The 18,035-nt window shown below is 53.8% G+C and overlaps 1 protein-coding gene across 3 annotated transcripts in view; it reads right to left on the reverse strand.

Annotated features, from left to right (window-relative positions):
- The window catches only part of ITPK1 (inositol-tetrakisphosphate 1-kinase), a 167,217-nt gene that overhangs the window by 114,222 nt on the left and 34,960 nt on the right, over positions 1–18,035 (reverse strand). For 2 of the 3 annotated variants that reach the window (XM_059182951.1, XM_059182949.1), the window contains exon 2: positions 14,466–14,490. In XM_059182951.1, coding sequence (XP_059038934.1) covers positions 14,466–14,490 — 25 coding nt within the window. Of the gene's footprint in view, positions 1–13,540; positions 13,562–14,465; positions 14,491–18,035 lie in introns of those variants that run through there. The other variant, XM_059182952.1, reaches the window with a different exon arrangement.

Raw genomic sequence — 18,035 nt, forward strand, 5'->3', positions numbered from 1 at the left:
TCCTTGCATGAGACTCACAGAGAATGTGCACAGGCCACCACCTTCCTGCTCGTCTTACAATTCTCTATCTTCATCCACATCAAGACGATGAGTTCCTACTTGTGATGCTGACAAGGTGCTTCAGTAGGAAGGAAGGTTCAATCCTCCCCATGGCTCTTCCTCCTTCTCCTGAGGAGGTCAGATTTCTTCTCTAGGGCAGTGAATCCCACTTTCCTGCAAGTACCAGCCCCCGGAGGCTCAGAACGACCCTGGTGAGCACTCACAGCCACAGGCCCAACAAGAGACACTACAGCCCCCCTCTGCTCCTCGCCTTGATTTACTTCTTCTGTGGTACTAACTCTTCCTTTGGGGAGAAAGAGAACACAAAGCACATAGAACACTAAAAGGGAGGAACTTCCTAAACTATAAAATTAACGAAAGCAGCTCGTTCTTCCTTGAGAGAAGCTAAAATGGCAAATTATCTCATAAGTGAGCACTTCATAGGAACAAGAAAAACTCTTCCAGCTCACGTACACTTTCTGACCTTTCGAAACGGGACTCCATGAGGGGCGCCTGGCCGACTCCACAGGAAGAGCACTCGACTCCTGATCTCTCTAGGTGGTGAGTTTGCGCCCCATGCTGGGTCTGGCCATTATGTAAATAAATAACTAAGTAAACTTGCAAAACAAAATGGTGCTACATGGCACATCTTCCTGTTGCTGAACAAGAAATGCCAAGATCCCTCAGCCGGCCTCTGCCTTTATACATCATCAGGCACAGATTAAGAAGCTTCCACAATACACGAACACGTCCTTACTGTATTTCCTTGGTTCAAGGGTACCATCAGTCAGAACCATCACATTAAATGTTCGTTAAAAGGTTTCTAAGCAGGTACTGGAGATCCAAAAGACAAAAAAAGGGTATGTTAGTACAGACACACAAAACCAATGGAGAAGCTCATGCTGATTATTTCTAGAGAAGAAGATGATAGGAAACTTTGCCAATTCATTTATTTCTGTAATATTTAATTATTTTCCACTGATGTCCAAAGAGTTTTTGATAACGTGCACCTGTAAGCCGAACACCAGGGGGACAGATACCCCAGAAGAACAAGGTGTGATCCATGGCCCTAAGGAGGTTCCAGAGAAGGGGGAAAGGCCCCCACGGTCCGTGATTACACCATGACGTGGGAGCTTTGGCGCCCAGGAGGTGGGCTCATGGGGTATGTGGGGGCCCATGGGAGGGAGGGACTCTCTAGGCTTTGTGGAGCTAGTGGCCATGAGCTTGCTCAGACAGACCAGCAAGCGCTAGCCAGATGGACCAGGAAGAGGAGCATGGTGGGCTACCCAAGGAGGGTGCGGGGGAACCAGGCCTCGCCACAGGGACACTGGGACGCTGCTTGGGGTACTTTGGGTGTCTCTGAGGAAGTGGCCCGGGCTGAGTTCCCTGGACTGGGCAGCAAGTCTCAAGGGCTTCATGGACCCCCCTCAAGGAACGGGTCATCAGCCTGCCCCCTGGGGCTGCAGCCGAGCTGGGACAAGACGGGGCTTGTCAGAAAGAGTGTTCCGGCAGCTCAAACAGCAGATAGACAGGCGGGCGGGCCCAGGAGAGAGCTCTAGACACTGCAAGAAAGTTGCTCCCAGGAAGCGCTGGTTTCAGAACGATGCAGAACCGGGAGCGGGACGCAGGAGGTCACACGTGGACTGTGTGTGACACCAGTCGGCTGGGTTTTCTCTGCCTGTGCTAGCTGAGGGACTAGGGCGAGCCCTTTCTGACTCAGTTTCCTCATTTGTAAAGCGGGGATAACAAAAGTTTATCTGTTCAATCGTGCTAATAACAGTACTGACAGTTCCTCACTGGTACAGGGGTGAGATGAGTTAACACGGGAAAGTGCTCACAGAAGTTCCTGAACCCCAGCAAGCCTGTGCTCACATCTGCCTTGATCCCCTCCCCCACCCCTTCTCAGGGGCCAAGGAGCCTCAAGGACCTGCCCCAGCATGGTCCTCCCCCCACCTCCAGGGAGCCAGAGACTAGTACAGCACAGGGGGCAGTCATGGTAACCTCGAGGCAGTGTGGCAAGTCCATCCCTGGGTCCCCCCGACCCAGACTTCTAGCGGGGACCCAGGCAAGGCATTTACAATGCAGTAAACAACCGAGTCTGCGCTGAGCCTCAGTCTCTAAACCACGGGGCTCCGCACGCCAGGAGATCTTGATGCCTTACACTCAGGAACGCCATATCAAAGACAGAACCCGGGATGTGACCGACACCCACAGTAGCACTGTTTGGAGCCCCAGACCAAAAACCACGAGAGCCTGAGGCCCTGGGACGGAAAAATGGGTTACAGACACTGGGGACGGCGTGACCGCGGAAAACAGATACCACCCCCGGAACGGTCAGTTCCAAGGTGACAAACAGCCCAAGCACATGCTCGTCCATCCCCCAGACAACACAGAAACGTCCCACCCAGATGCACATGATAAGTAACAAATAGCGTATTTTAGGTAACGGTATGAGAAGAGACTAAAATAACTTTTCGATGATTATCTCTGAGCTGTTATTTTTTTAAAAGCTATATACAGAAGAAGGAAACTGGACCATTCTCTCACAGCATACACAAAGATAAACTCGAAATAGACGAAAGACCTCAACGTGAGGCAGGAATCCATCAGAATCCTAGAGGAGAACTTAGGCAGTAAAACCTCTTCAACATTGGCAACAGCAATTTCTTTCAAGACGTGCCTCCAAAGGCAAAGGAAACAAAAGTGAAAAAAAAAAAACTTTTGTGACTTCATCAAGATCAAAAACTTCTGCACAGCAAAGGAAACAACAGCAAAAGTCAACAAAACGAAGAGGCAACCCACGGAATGGGAGAAGATATTTGCAAATGACACTGCAGAAAAAGGGCTGATAGCCAAGATCGGTAAAGAACTTCTCAAACTAACACACACAGAACAGATAATCACGTCAAAAAATGGGCAGAAGACATGAACAGACACTTCTCCAAAGAAGACATACGAATGGCTAACAGATACATGAAACAATGTTCAGCATCATTAGCCATCAGGGAGATTCAAATCAAAACCACGTGGAGATACTTAGTACCTTACAGCAGTTAGAATCGCCAAAAATTAACAAGGCAAGAAACAACAAGTGTTGGCAAGGATGTGGAGAAAAGGGAACCCTCTTACACTGTTAGTGGGAATGCAAATTCATACAGTCTCTTTGGAAAACAGTATGGAGGGCGCCTGGGTGGCTCAGTCGTTAAGCATCTGCCTTCGGCTCAGGTCATGATTCCAGAGTCCTAGGACTGAGGCCCATGTCAGGTTCCCTGCTCCACTGGAAGCCTGCTCTCCCTCTCCCCTGCTTATGTTCCCTCTCTCTCTGTCAGACAGATAAATAAAATCTTATAGAAAAGAAAAGGAAAACAGCACAGAGGTTGCTCAAAAAGTTATAGGTAGAGCTGCCCGATGACTCAGCAAGTGCACTACTGGGGATTCCCCCTAAAGACACAGATGTAGTGAAAAAAGGGGCATGTGCACCTCAATGTTCACAGCTGCAATGTCCACAATAGCCAAACTATAGAAGGAGCTGAGATGCCCTTCAAAACACAAACGGATGGGGCGCCTGAATGGCTCAGTGGGTTAAGCCTCTGCCCTCGGCTCAGGTCATGATCCCAGGGTTCTGGGATTGAGCTCCGCATGGGGCTCTCTGCTCAGTGGGGAGCCTGCTTCCCTCTCTCTCTCCTGCCTCTCTGCCTACTTGTGATCTCGGTCTGTCAAATAAATAAATAAAATCTTAAAAAAACATACACAAATGGATAAAGAAGATATGGTCCATATATACAATGGAGTATTATGCCTCCATCAGAAAGGATGAATAGCCAACTTTTCTATCAACATGGACAGGACTGGAAGAGATTATGCTGAGTGAAATAAGTCAAGCAGAGAGAGTCAATTATCATATGGTTTTGCTTATTTGCGGAGCGTCAGGAATAACACAGAGAACAGTGGGTGAAGGAGAGAAGTGAGTTGGGGGAAATCAGAGGGGGATACGAACCATGAGAGACTGTGGACTCTGAGAAACAGACTGAGGGTTTCAGAGGCGAGGGGGTGGGGTGACGGGTGAGCCCAGTGGTGGATATTAAGGAGGGCACGGATTGCATGGAGCACTGGGTGTTATACACAAACAATGAATCACACAATACTCCATCAAAAACTAATGATGTACTGTATGGTGACTAACACAACATGATTTAAAAAATAAATAAATATTTATGAGAGCGAACATGAGTGGGGGAGGGGCAGGAGAGAGAGAAAGAGAGATTGAGAAAGAGAGAGATTGAGAAAGATTCTCCATCAGATTCTGCATTGAGTGTAGAGCCTGCCGCAGGACTTGATCTCACTGAGGTCACCGCCTGAGCTGAAACCAAGAGTCGGACACTTCGTCGACTACACCACCCAGATGTCCCCAGCCTTTCGTTTTTAAGCCTTTCCTTCCCAAGATTTCAAAAACGAGCACGTATTACTTAAAAAGTAAAAGAATAATCAAGAATTTTTTTATCTGTGGTTCGTTTTTAACAGACACAGACACTCAGGGCCTGCCCTGTCCTGTGTGGACAGCTCAGTCCTTAATCAGATCACCCGGTAGACGGAGCACACAGCAGGGCCAGGCCCTGCGCTCCCCAGAGTCAAGAAGGTTCTGGTCCAGAAGGAGCCCTCAACTCACAGCTCCAGCTGGGCACGGCGGGGCCCAGAGGGGGGGGTCTGCTGGGAGAGCAGGAAGGTGTCACAGGCAAGGTGACACCTGGGCACGCCTAGCAGCACAAATGAAAACACGGCAGCAGGGAGGGCAGTGCCAGCTTGTCAGCCCATGAGTCAAGCCTCCCGGTGGCCTGTGAGGCGGAGTGGACGGCAGAAGCGGCTCCTCTCGGTGCTGGCTGTGCCCTCCCGTCGGTCCCCCTCTCACCACGGGGTGGTGAGTCACGGTCCCCCCTACAGGGATCCCCCAACTGCGCCGGCCTGCTGCACCCGGCTGCATGGGGTGGAGTGGGGGGTTTCCAGCAGCTCTGGGCCGGGCACTCTGACCAGCCCCGGACCACGTGCCCCCGGCCAGCGGACCCCACTTTGGGCAGCAACACCCCAGGCGACCTCACCTCCCAGCAGCCTTGAATCGGGTGGCAACTTTCAAGGCAGAATCTTTGCTTCTGGCTCTCAGGGTTTTCCTTTCTGTCCCTCCCTATTCCCCCCCCCCCCCCCCCGCTGCCCCCGCACATCTCTTTGCTCATATGTAGAAGTACTGGGGGGAGGAAGGCGGGGGGCGGGGGGGCAGGGCGGAGGGACCAGGAAGCCCCAGGACACACCGGCACCGGCACCGGCTTCCCCAGCAGGGGTGCTTTCTGTGTTAAGGACAAGCTCAAGTTGAGTCAGTGAGTCGAAGGCCAGAGAGAGAACACCCCAGCACGGAGGCTCCCAGGCCTCTGAAGCTGCACAGGACTGCCCCGACCCCAGAGACAGTTTCTATTTGCGACAGCGAGCCTAAAAACTCAAGAATAAAAATAGACCTGACTGAACGGAAACCAGTCGGCAGAGACAGAGGCAGCAAGCGGCATCTCCTGAGCATTTTCCCACGTTGTTCTCCCAGAGGCCACCGCTCCTGAATGGCTCATAAAAGCACCCAAGGGGAACAGACCCAGATGGACAGAAGGCTCCCCCCGCCCCGTGGTGACATTATTGGAAAAAATAGTCACATACATTTGTCTAACACTGTTACACATAGTACCCTAAGTAAAAGTGAATGAAGATAATTTTCAATGTCTTAAAAAAAAAAAAATGCAAACACCTACATTCAAAAGTTAAGAAAAAAACAAAAAACAAAGTCTCTCTTTAAAAAGCAATTAGGGGGGCACCTGGGTGGCTCAGTGGGTTAAAGCCTCTGCCTTCAGCTCAGGTCATGATCCCAGAGTCCTGGGATGGAGCCCCGCATCAGGCTCTCTGCTCAGCGGGGAGCATACTTCCTCCTCTCTCTCTGTCTGCCTCTCCGCTTACTTGTGATCTCTGTCTGTCAAATAAATAAATAAATCTTTAAAAAAAAATAAAAAATAAAAAATAAAAAGCAATTAGGGGGGCGCCTGGGTCAGGGGAACAGCTGACTCATGACCTCAGCTCAGGTCTCCATCTCAGGGTCGTCCGTTCAAGCCCCGTATTGTGCTCCATAGTGGGCATGGAGCCTACTTTTTAAAAAATTAATGAATAAAAAATAAATTAAAAAGGACTTCTGCTCAAATCCACAATAGTTAGAAACACCAAAGTGTTACTTGGATGGGGTGCTGTGGGGTGGGGCAAACATATCACATTTTTTTTAAGATTTTTATTTATTTGTTTGATAGAGATCACAAGTAGGCAGAGAGGCAGGCAGAGAGAGAGTAGGAAGCAGGCTCCCTGCCGAGCAGAGAGCCCGATGCAGAACTCAATCCCAGGACCCTGAGCTCATGACCTGAGTTGAAACAGAGAGTCGGAGGCTTAACTGACTGAGCCACCCAGGTGCCCCCAGACCACGTTCTTCACACCAGGTGACGTATTTTTCTAAGCAGCACTGCTCACCTACAGCTGTACCCTACCTCCCCCCAAAACCACGCTGTTCATACAAAGGATGAGTGACAAGAAACCTATATCCCTTAAGCTTCTGTCAGGCGTCTTCAGTCTTGTGTGGTGAGTGTCCTCTCCTCTTAAAGACGATGGAAGTGGGATCGCACACAGTCAGAAAACAGGCTAATGGGAACTCAAACCCAGGTCTCTGGGCTCCATGGGGTAAGGGTCAAGCACAGCCAGGAACAGCCTGCATCCCAGCAATGGAACCCAGTGACCACGGAAATGTTCTGCACAGAGTCCATTTCCCAATCCCATGGCCACCCTGCCTCAGGAGCTGGGGGTCTGCTGTCAGAGGTCAGGGTCAGAGCCACACTCTGGAGCCTTCAGAAGCCCCCACCCACGAGGAGGGGGCTGGAGAGTTGCCGTGGGCTCTTCTGCTGCAAGAAGGTCAGGCCCCAGTAAACACCAAAGCAGCTCACATTCCCACAGCCCCTGACACTTGGCTCCAAAGCACCAGGGGTTCACCCCTCCGGACCGCGATCACCTGGAAATAAAGTCTATGGAGGTCACCGAGACAGGCTGGTGGCAAAGGGGACCCAGCTGGGGAGTGATCATTAGATGCCTTTAACTGTGTACCTTTTAAAATTATTTCTGAACCACTGAAAATATTACCCAAGTAACACATTTTTGAAAAGTACATTTTTCAAAGCCCAACAGAACTGAGCACCTGTGAGCCCTGGAAAGAAGCACACGGCTTGGCCAGCGGGCTCTCCCTCTGGCCTGAGTGAGGAAGCCCGCTCACTCCTGAACCTGCGCGAACCAGCCCTCCCTCCCCGGCCGCTCCCCTCGCTCCAGTGCCCCCGCAAGTGAGAAACCTGGAGCGTGACCCTTCCCTCCCCCCTCCCCGGCCACATCCACCCCCACCTTACCACCTGTCACCCCAGGCTCCACCACGGAACTAATTCCAGCCAGACCCGCCAGACCCCGTCAGGGCCACCACCACCACCCCAGGCCACGGCCCCAGGCTCCTTCCAGAAGACCCAGCACTCCACCCTCTGGTCCAGTCTTATCTGTTGCCCCTGTGCCCTCCTGGGAGATCTTCTGCCGTGGCCTCTAACTGCGGCACACACCTCTCCCACACAGAAGCCCTTCGATGCCCTCCAAACCAACGCCCCGTGAATAGCTCATGGGCTCTCTTTAGGTCTGGTCCTGCCGCCCTCTCCAATCTGGCCACTTGCCAACTCCTTCAGGGCCAAGGCCCCAGTGCTTCCAAACCCCTCACCGTCAACAGACCCTCTTGCCCACCTTCTGGGCCCTTGCCCACCTGTGCTCCCCGCCTGCGATGACATTCAAGTCCCTTACTCCCCATCCGCACCTGGGCCTGCTGTATCCTGTACCAAGAAGCATCAAGTTCCCAACATGGCCTTCCTCACCCTTTGCCCACCCCCTCCCTTTAACTGGCCCCTCCTGTGTCCTCACGGGCCGCCAGCACAGAACAGACAAGCCTCAGAGCACCCCAGAGCTCACCCATGAGCTCGGGGACAGTCCCCATGGCAGCCCCCACCCAGATGCGCAGCACACAGTCTCCAGCTCTGGCCATCCTTCCGTCTCTTTCTCCGTCTTGCCCTTTCTGCCGGACAGTCTCACCCAACCTCCTTTCCCAGATGGCGTGCCCGGAAGCAGAGAAAATGCATGCACAAGGCACTCAGCATCCCAAACAGGTGACACTCTCGAGAAACCCGGAGCGGAGGCCTGCTGCCTGCCCTTGGCTCTCCGGCAATCCGGGGACCCTCAGTCCCATCCTGGTTCCCTGAGAAACGACGGCGGCTCCAGAGATGGGCTTTGGCCAGGTCAGAATTCTCAAGGAATTTGGAAGGGGACAGTGAACTCCGCCAGGTAGCTGGCTGTACTTCCCACACTTCCAGTTTGCTCCTCTGCATTTTAAAATACAACTCCATCTCCCTCCCCCACAACCGGTCCTCTGCTTCTCCCCCTGCGCTCTACAAACACCTGGTGGAAAGCCCCAGAGGCAGGGGGAAGGATGCAAAACAGCTTCCCAAGGATGCGGAGGCTGGAAGCAGTGGGCTGGAGGCTGGAGGCAACGGCATGTGCTGTTCTGTCTTGGTCTTCTTCCATCAGATTCAGGGCTGCCCTAGCAAGGGGCAGGGGGGTTCAGGGACAGAGAACCTCCCAGGCTTCCGTCCCAAGCCTCCCCGCAGATGGATCAGGTCAGAGAGGAAAATGCTCCCCAGGTGACAGCTTCCTGCTTGGCCCTCAGCAGAGCCCCAGGCCCATGCCCCACACCCACCCCCCCAGGCCACAGATGACCCAAGTGGCCAAGACAGGTTTGCTCCCAACAAAGCCTCCCTTGGGTGGAGAGACAGTGACGGCTGTGCCCTGGTCGTGGTTGGCACTTGGGTGTTTCTAGCAACCTCTGTGTTGCAGAAGCAGGAGGAGAATAGCCTGGGGGCAGGCGAAGCCCTGGTCGGGACCGTGGGCTTGAACCCGCCTCTCAGCCTGGTTCTGTGAGGCGGACGAGGCTTAGAGCCAACAGCCAGGCTCACCCTGCCTCCTCAGGGCAGCCTTCCTGACCCAACAATCTCTTCCAGACGGACGACAGCAGAAGGCGCCAGGCTGTGACCTGTGTGAGTCCCCCACACCTGGGGCCCGGTACACAGCAGGTCCCCAGAAAGATCTGCTGCCAAAGGGAGAGCCTGGAGTTCCTAACCCACACCTGCTGGCCAGCAGGGGCCTCCTCTCAGTGGTCAAGAAAGGCCCGAAATGGTGAGTCAGAGGCGTGTGGGTCCAGCATCTTCCCTACAGTAACACGAAGGAAGAAACTGAGGAAATCGGCTACCTGCGACCATCAGTCACCACAGGCAGCCCCTCAGGACGAAGGGGATGGGGGCAACTTGTCCCAGATCATGCTCAACTCTCCCCTTGTCCTCCTGCCTGAGCCCCGACACGAAGCACGAGGCATGACTTCCTCTCTCTGGCCCCCCTGGACTTGGGGCTTCTCATGCCGCATGAGCAGAGAGAACGGCAGGTTTTCCTTATCAGAGCATCTACCTGGCCTCACAGAGCCAGCCTGGGGGAGGCCGGTCCGCCTGCAGACAGACCCACAGCGAAGGCCTTTCTGTCTCTGTGGATGCTCGGGCGGTAGAGTGTGAGCGGCCCAGGCTGAGGGAGGCCTATGGATGGGCTGGGGGCCAGGCCACTGGCCCCTCCAAGCTGGTACCTGCCTCAGAGCCCACTTCTGAGAAGCCAGTGGGGTAATGTTCAAAAGCAATGGCCTTCACTTCGGAGCCTCCAGAATAAATGTTTAAAACTATGCGTCCATTTGTACATTTGCAAGCTGACATCGAAAATTTCTCATCTAAGTTTAAATACTTGTAGAGGATGTAATTTCCAACATATTGTAAATATTAACATTTCAAAATAAAACTGTTATTGTTTCTCTTTTAAATGGATCCAGTGGAATTTGAGACCCGCCGACATCCACCCTGCAGTTACCGCGTCCGCTCCTTCCCGAACCCTTGGAAATTTAGGAAAGTTCCTTTTGCCTCCTCAAATTCCAATTTCCAACCCACAGCCCTCAGTGTCTTTCGTGTTTAAAGGCTTTTTACTGAGAAGTCTATCTCACTATGAGGCAAAATAAATAATAATAACAATAAGGCTATAAATGCTTTAATTTTTTAATTTCATGTGACCATCAAGCTGTCAGAAATTTTCTTCTGGACTGAATTATTATTAGAATTACACTTAGTACATAATTGATCCCTGTGACAGAAACCCTACAAACTGTATAAGGAATAAACATAAAACATTAAACCCTATTAGAAATGCATCTCACAAGAGAGATGAACAGGAATTTTTTTTTAATTTTATTTATTTATTTGGCAGGCAGAGATCACAAGTAGGCAGAGAAGCAGCAGAGAGAGAGGAAGGGAAGCAGGCTCCCTGCCCAGCAGAGAGCCTGATGCGGGGCTCGATCCCAGGACCCTGAGACCATGACCTGAGCCGAAGGCAGAGGCTTAACAGACTGAGCCACCCAGGCACCCCCAAACAGGAATTTTTAAGAAGTATTTCATGTATCCATGGATGAAGGCAGAGCTTACTGTCCATTGTATTTTTCAGTTTCTTACAGCTGCAAGTGCTGAAACCACTTCTTCAAGCAAATAAAAAGATGGAAGGAGATGTACACAGCAGGTTCTCTGAATTCCTTTAAAATGACGTGCCACGAATTACCATCATTGTTATCAAAAATCATTCCCAATGTTCTATCAGTGGACAACCAAATCAGATCCTCCTGCAATGCTGCTACAAGACAAGAAATGGAGAAACCTCACCTGTCCTGGGATCACAGTGACCAGCAGCCTCGAGGCCTCGGCGGCCTTGATGCCCCAGGGTCCCATCTGCTGGGGACAATGTAAAGAACAAGCTTCCCATGTGCCCACTGCTTTACCCAAATTAACTCAATGATGCCTCACGTGATCCCCAAGGACAGGCACAACTATTATCTCCATTTTACAGATGGGGAGACTGAGGCTCTGGGGGGTTAGGCGACTGGCCCACGATCACACAGCCACAAAGATGAGCCCAGGGGATCCTGACCGTCACTGCTAAGGGCACTGGCTCCACAGAGATGGGGGGAGGGCTGTGGGAAGGATGTAAGGAAGGAGTGTTTACAGGCACCTTCCCAAGCACGTGGGCCGCGGGCACGAGCCCATGAAGGAGCTGAGGAGCTGCACAATTTGCTTTCTGAGATGTGCGCTCACCCACGGATGCTTCTGGCAAATCAGTGGCGTCGGTGTCCGGCATACCACCATCCGCAGTCAAGGTCAACACGCACTCGGTACTACCACCACTCACCATTCCAGAGAACTGTCCTCACGCGAGGACACCGCAGGGCCTTACCAGCACTTTACAGTCATGGCTCCTGACCCTGGGCCCCAATATTCTTTTTAATAGTAGCCAGAGCCCAGAGGCGCCTGGATGGCTCAGTCATTAAAAGCATCTGCCTTCAGCTCAGGTCATGATCCCAGGGTCCTGGGATCAAGCTCCACATCTGGCCCCCTGCTCAGCCGGAAGTCTGCTTCTCCCTCTTCCGTCTGCCCCTCCCCCTGCTTGTGTTCCCTCTCCCTGTCTCTCTGTCAAATAAATAAATAAAATCTTTTAAAAAACAAATAGATACAGACATACAGACATACATAGTAGCCAGAGCCCAAAGGGAACTGGTTGCATGAGTCAGTTGGCTGAGTGTCTAACTTTTGGTTTAGGCTCAGGTCATGATCTCGGGGTCCTGAGACCAAGCCCTGCCTTGGACTCTGCACTCAGCAGTGGGTCTGCTTGAAGCTTCTCTCCCTCTGCCCCTCCTCTCCACCCCCCCAACTCTCTTGTGACCACACACTCTGTCTATCTAAAATAAGTAAGTCTTGAGGTGCCTGGATGGCTCAGTCGGTTGAGCGTCTGCCTTCGGCTCAGGTCACGATCCTGGAGTCCAGGGATCGAACCCCATGTCAGGCTCCCCGACCAGCAGGGAGCCTGCTTCTCCCTCTCTCTCTGCCTCTCCTCCAACTTGTGCGCTCTCACAACCTCAAAAAATAAACGAAATATTTTAAATAAATAAATAATAACTCTTGAAGAAAAAAAAGAGGGGCACCTGGGTGGCTCAGCTGTCAAGCGTCCTCCTTCAGCTCAGGTCGTGACCCCAGAGTCCTGGGATCGAGTCCCGCATCGGGTTCCCTGCTCCTCCCTCTACCAACCCCTCTGCTTGTGTTCCCTCTCTTGCTATCTCTATCAAATAAACAAATAATATATTAAGAAAAAAAATAGTCCCCAAACCCTAGGTAATAACAGGCCTGGAAACGTTTGGTAAGTGAAACATTTAGTAAAACTAACGTGCAAAGGAGCCCCGGTTAACAGAAAAACCATGGGCTCAGGAGACACGTGGGCCAAACTCCAAGACCACCACCACCAGCCAAGTTCCCCAAGAGACATCCTGAGCCTCTATTTCTTCAACTCTAAAATGGGTATGAAAACACTACTCCTGTCACTGAGTGGCTCACAAAAAGCGACAATGCCACTGAGGCAACGGACACAAGAAAACAAGAAACCCTGGGCGCTGGCTGACGGCATGCTCACTTCCCCCCACTTCAGTCACAGACCCCTCGGGTGCGGCAAGCACCCATTCCCGGCATCCAGGGGCCCACCAGCCCAGGCATCTGGCCCACAGAGGCTTGGCTGCTTCTGAAGAAACCAGCCAAGTAGTCTCAGCTTCCAAATTTTGCAAAGAGCCCTTCTCTGCATCTTGAAATTCCGAGTTCTCCAAACACTGGGGGACGCCAGGAGGAGGTGCAGAGAGATACATCGCAGGGGTTTTATTTTTAGATACGGGTGTGGAAAGCATCCACTTTGGGTTCTCTCTGGTCCCCAGTTACCACTTCCGCCCAAAGTGAACAACAGGCACATCAAGGAAGATCTTGCAACTCTTCTTCTGCCCAGTAAATTCTAGAACAATGGCTCCAAGTCTCTGGTTCCACCCTGCACTAAGTGGATTAAAGGTTTTAGTCTAAATCTTCCCAAGAAGCCACGGACAACAAACACGCTATAGCCCCAGGTTTCCTTCCATCCTGAAACTCCAGGCCCTGTGCCCTCCCAACCCTCCCCTTCCTCCTGCGGCAGAGGGGAGGGGCACGGGGAGGAGCATCCCACCATGTTTGTCAGGGGTCTTCCAGGACAGGAATCAGGTATTGGGGGAAGGGCACATTTCTTCCCTTTTTAAGTAACGTCTTGGTGAGCACATGAATTCACTTCCTCTAAAACGTGCCCCCCACAGAAATTTCTGCGTGAACCCTGACAAGCACTGTAGCTAACCTCAGGGATGATTTGGAACCCTGCCGACTGCCACTACCCATCAATCAGAAACAGCCCCGCAAGCACGCGTCTTACCCCGTCCTGAATTCTGACTTACCCCCTTTTAAGGTCTAAGAAATTAAGGTCCACAGAAACCCTCTGTGCAGATCACACCACTCTGCAGAGCCAAAATAAGCCTGGATGAAAAATTGACTGACAGCCCATGAGGGGCTTCCAGAAACCACCTCCTCCCCCAAAACCAACCTCAGCCTCCAGGTCACAAGTTCAACCCGCTCCAAGGAGGGAAGCCAGAGGAAGAACTCATTCAGCAGCCCTCCACCGGGCTCCCGCGGCTGCTGTCAGAGCGCGCACTCCATCCATCCTTCCTTCTCCAGCCAACAAGCCCCGATCCAAGTCTGCCCCCAGGGGAGGCAGCCTGGGAGTCAGGAGCCACCTCACTGACTCCAGCAACTCTCCAGGAGCCAGGGGCCCACAGGCAAGATCAGATGTGATTGCGCTGACAGCAGGGAGGGGGTGCTCCTGACCTAGGGGTGCAGGGGAGAAGGGCAGAGGAGCAAGCATCGTCTCAGAGATGATACCATTTACAAGACTGGTCCGAGAAAGGAGAGGGCTCACCCCCAGAGGGCCGAGCAGCCAAGGCAGGGGCCCAGGGCGGGGGGATGTGGGGGGCCTGTACTCCCTCAGCAGAGATGGAGTGCAGACACAGACAAACCGTGGGGGGCCACAGGACCCCAGAGGCTCACTGGGTGGCCATGCTCCTGCACCCTGCCTACCCCACCCCTACCCACAGCCGCACGTCTCCCCCTGCCACCTCCATCCACCAATGAAGCAGCTGCAACTCCACAAACCCCCGAGACCACCGACCACAACCCACGTCCTGCCAGGGCAGAAATCAGAGACTCCACACAGGGAGAAGTTCAGGAAGGGATTCAAGCACCCAGACGCTTGTGGGAGAGGCGGAGAGGGGAGCCCTAAAAGGCCCACCCACAGGAGAAAATGGCAAGGGCGTGGTCTGTACTCACCTGCACCACTTCTATCCCTCGCTTCCTGTGGAGAGAAACAAAGAAAACAAAGGTTACTCAAGCAGGCAGGAAGCATCCTTCCAGAACATTCACTAAGGCCAGCTGAAGGCAGGAGGACAGGACAGCCTACGGCTGCATCCCTCAAGCGCAGTCCCCAGAACAGACCCATTAGCAACAGGAAGGTTTGTGAGCTCCTAGTCAGTCCTCAAGACCACCTCTTGGCAGAGAGAGAGAAAGAGTCATCTCTCAGGGGGACTTGCCTGTTGTTCTACAAAAACCCCAAGTTTGCCTGTTTTCCTCACAGCCGCTGTCTCCCTCTCCAATCTCAGGGCCAGCCCTTCAGGGGCACAGCTCCAACCTGGATCACCCCAGGACGCTCCCCTCCACCGCATTCACCACCGATGGTCTGACCCTCCCTCCTTGCCTCCAGCACCTCCCATGGCTCCCCGCTTCCTCTGCTATCTGGTCTAACACCTTGGCCCCGCCTCCCAGGCCTGCCTCAGTCCGCTCTCCCATGCTGCAGGAGGCCCCAAAACCCTTCAACCCTCCTCGGCTTAGTTAACACAACACCAGCAGTCTCTAGCCCCTACGGACACCCTACGCGTCCTCTGAGCCTGGTTCAACCACCACCACGGGCCTCGCCAACGTTGCTGCCAGCCTGGACCCTGCCTCCTCCACCCCACCCACAATCTCACGGCCACCCCAGCCCACTCCAGACAGGGTCCAGTTCTCCGACGGATACACAAAGGGCCCCTGCAACTCACTCACTTTACCTCTCCCGCCCCAAGCATCTGGGCACATGGGCTGTGTCCCTTCTCCAAGCCTTGGTCCATATTTTCCATCCCAGCCTTTCAGATACGGCTCAGACCGACGCTCTCCCAGGAGGCCTTCCCCTGAACCATGACACACTCACCCGACCCACCTATCCAGAGCCAGAACAGTCCCAAGAACCAGGGAACACTACCATCCTGGCCCTTCGTTCCAGAGTCCTGATGGGCTGTCTCTGGGGGCAGGGCACAGGCACAGGAACAGGGGTCTGTAGGCTATGCTGACGGCACATGGCTATGCCCATGTGCATTTTCCTGGGAAGAGAGGCCAGGGTGCTCAAGGAGGCTGTGCCCCGGCAAGGCTGGAAATCAAAGCAGGGACGATGGCAGGCCCAACAGCTGTGTGTACCGTGTGCCTGCTGAGGGTGCCCGCCTGGCACCCAGGCACTCCCTAAACACTCAGCTCAGGTTCCCGTGTGCAGCCTGGCCCCGCACTCAGGGGCCACACCAAACGCTTAGGCCCTGGAGGGGCTCATGGTCTAGGGGAGGAGGTAGGCACCAAGGCCCCCGGGCACCGTCACCATCCCCTCACATGACACTGCGGCGGGGATGCCTACCAACCCTCCATTTGTTGGTTGGCTCACCCGAGTGTTTCCCGGCACCTCCTTGGAGCCGGCGCCGGCGGAACCTTGAAGGGAAGCCACTACCTAAGTCAGCAAGACAGAGGGACAGACTGGTTGACGCTGCAGGATACACCAAGCCAGTCGTCCCTCAACCCGACACCCTGACATGCCGCCGGGCCCCGAGGAACCCAACCTGAAAACCAATGGCTGATGCTTTCCGGGGTCCCCACCATCACTCAGCTTCTCCGCTGTTCCAGAACGAATGACGGCCAACACCCACTGGCTGCCATGACGTCATGAGGGGAGAGACTGGGCTCAGAGCACACCCCTGGGCCACCAGCACGCTCAGCGGGAACCCCTCAGAGCCTTGGTCTCACTCCCAGACTGTCCTTCTCCACCCGAGCATTGGTGACATGACCAGTCCACGGCCGCTTGACTCGTGACTGGGACCAGCCAGGCTGGGCTCAGAGGGACTCCTCACTTTGCCCCTGGCCCCGATCCAGGACAAAAATCTCCAACAGCTGAGGGAACAGCTCCTTGGGAAGTCCCTAAGGACAAGACTTGGGGCCACACCACGGGAAGGACAGATGGCACCGAAGGGGACAACAGGTGCATGCGTACGTGACCTGCACCAGGAGGAAAGGGCCTGTCCTGGGCTGCCTCCAGGCCCTGGGTTTTCCCTGTGAGTTAATCCTCATGGCATCCCGATTATCCCGGCGTGTGGCTCTCATCTCCTTCCGAGGCTGACTGCGGTCACTTCCAACCTGCCCTCATCTGACGCCATCCCAGTCAGCTCGCCCGCCCCCAGACCTAAAAAACAAACAGGACTCCAACTCTGAAAACACAAGAGAACCGTAACATAAAAGAAACAACAAGAAGTCACCTTGTGCACAGGCAGGCGGAAAATCTTAAGTGGGACTGAGGTACCAGGAGCCAGCCCAGCTCCTCTGTAGCTCAGAGCTCCAAGAATAGGATCTGGCTCGACTGGCCAGATCCTATTGTGGCTGGCCACGGGGACACATGGTGTCTCCCGTGTGGCCAACCCACGCCCCGGTGGTAAGCAGCAGGCACAGCAGAGCTGGCAGGGGAGGCACAGAGGAAGACCGGCCAGGTCTCTGAGCCCTGGGGTCTCAGTGTAAGCGGGGGAGTGAGGAAGGGAGGCAGGCAGGAAGCCACACGCCCCACGGTGGAGGGACCCCATGCACACCGCTGCAGCCCACGGAGCAAAGGAGAACGTAAACCTGCCGGGGTCTCATTCCTTCCTCTGAAACTCCGGTGGGACCAAGAGGCCAACTACCCTCGCTTCCCAAGCAGCAGGCTCCTGAAATTGCCGAAGTCCAGAAACTGGTTTCTGACACCAAGGGAGAGAAGGGAGGGGACGATAAGCCAGAAAACCGGCTGCAAGCAATGAAAAGTTCCTCCTGAAAACCCCAGCGCCGCCAGCCCAACCCACAGACATCCTCACATGTGCGGTGTTTCAGGCTATTAACTGTGACAGCAAAAGACCGGCAGCAACTTAAAGACCCCAAGAGGGGCCATTAACAAACCACACGTGGTCAGAGAAATACTGGGCAGTAATAAAAAGAACGAGGAAGCCCCCCACGCGCCCAGAAGGCTTCATCACCAAGACAACCCCCCATGTGAAAACGCGAGGTGCAAAGCTCTGTGCGCCGCCTGCCACGGCCTGGGCTCAGATCAGCTGGCACGAGAACTCGGGCTTGCACACACACACAGAAGGAATCTGAGAGTACCACCAGAAAGAGTGAAAGAAAATGGTGGTGGGTGGCCTCTGGTCAAGGGCAAGGGCAGCAGTGGGGTGGGGTGAGACGACTTCTGTTTCACTGTACGCTCTCACGCTGGACCGTTGTGCCCCGTGCACCCAACAACACATTCTCAAACACTACAAGTGGTTTTTTTTTTTTAATTATCTTTTAAATAATTGGTAAAACTCCAGCTGCCTCCATGCCCAGTGCTTGCATAAGGTAAATGCCTGATAAAGGCATGAATCAATTGTCAATCAGTAACACGAACTGGGCGGGGGGGGGGGGGGGGGCTGGGGAGCTCAGCCCGTTAAGCGTCTGCCTTCCACTCAGGTCACGATCCTGGAGTCCTGGGATCGAGTCCCGCATGGGACTCCCTGCTCAGTGGAGAGGCTGTGTCTCCTTCTTCCTCTGCCTGCC

Source organism: Mustela lutreola, chromosome 7, assembly GCF_030435805.1.
Source record: "Mustela lutreola isolate mMusLut2 chromosome 7, mMusLut2.pri, whole genome shotgun sequence".
NCBI classification, from domain to species: domain Eukaryota; kingdom Metazoa; phylum Chordata; class Mammalia; order Carnivora; family Mustelidae; genus Mustela; species Mustela lutreola.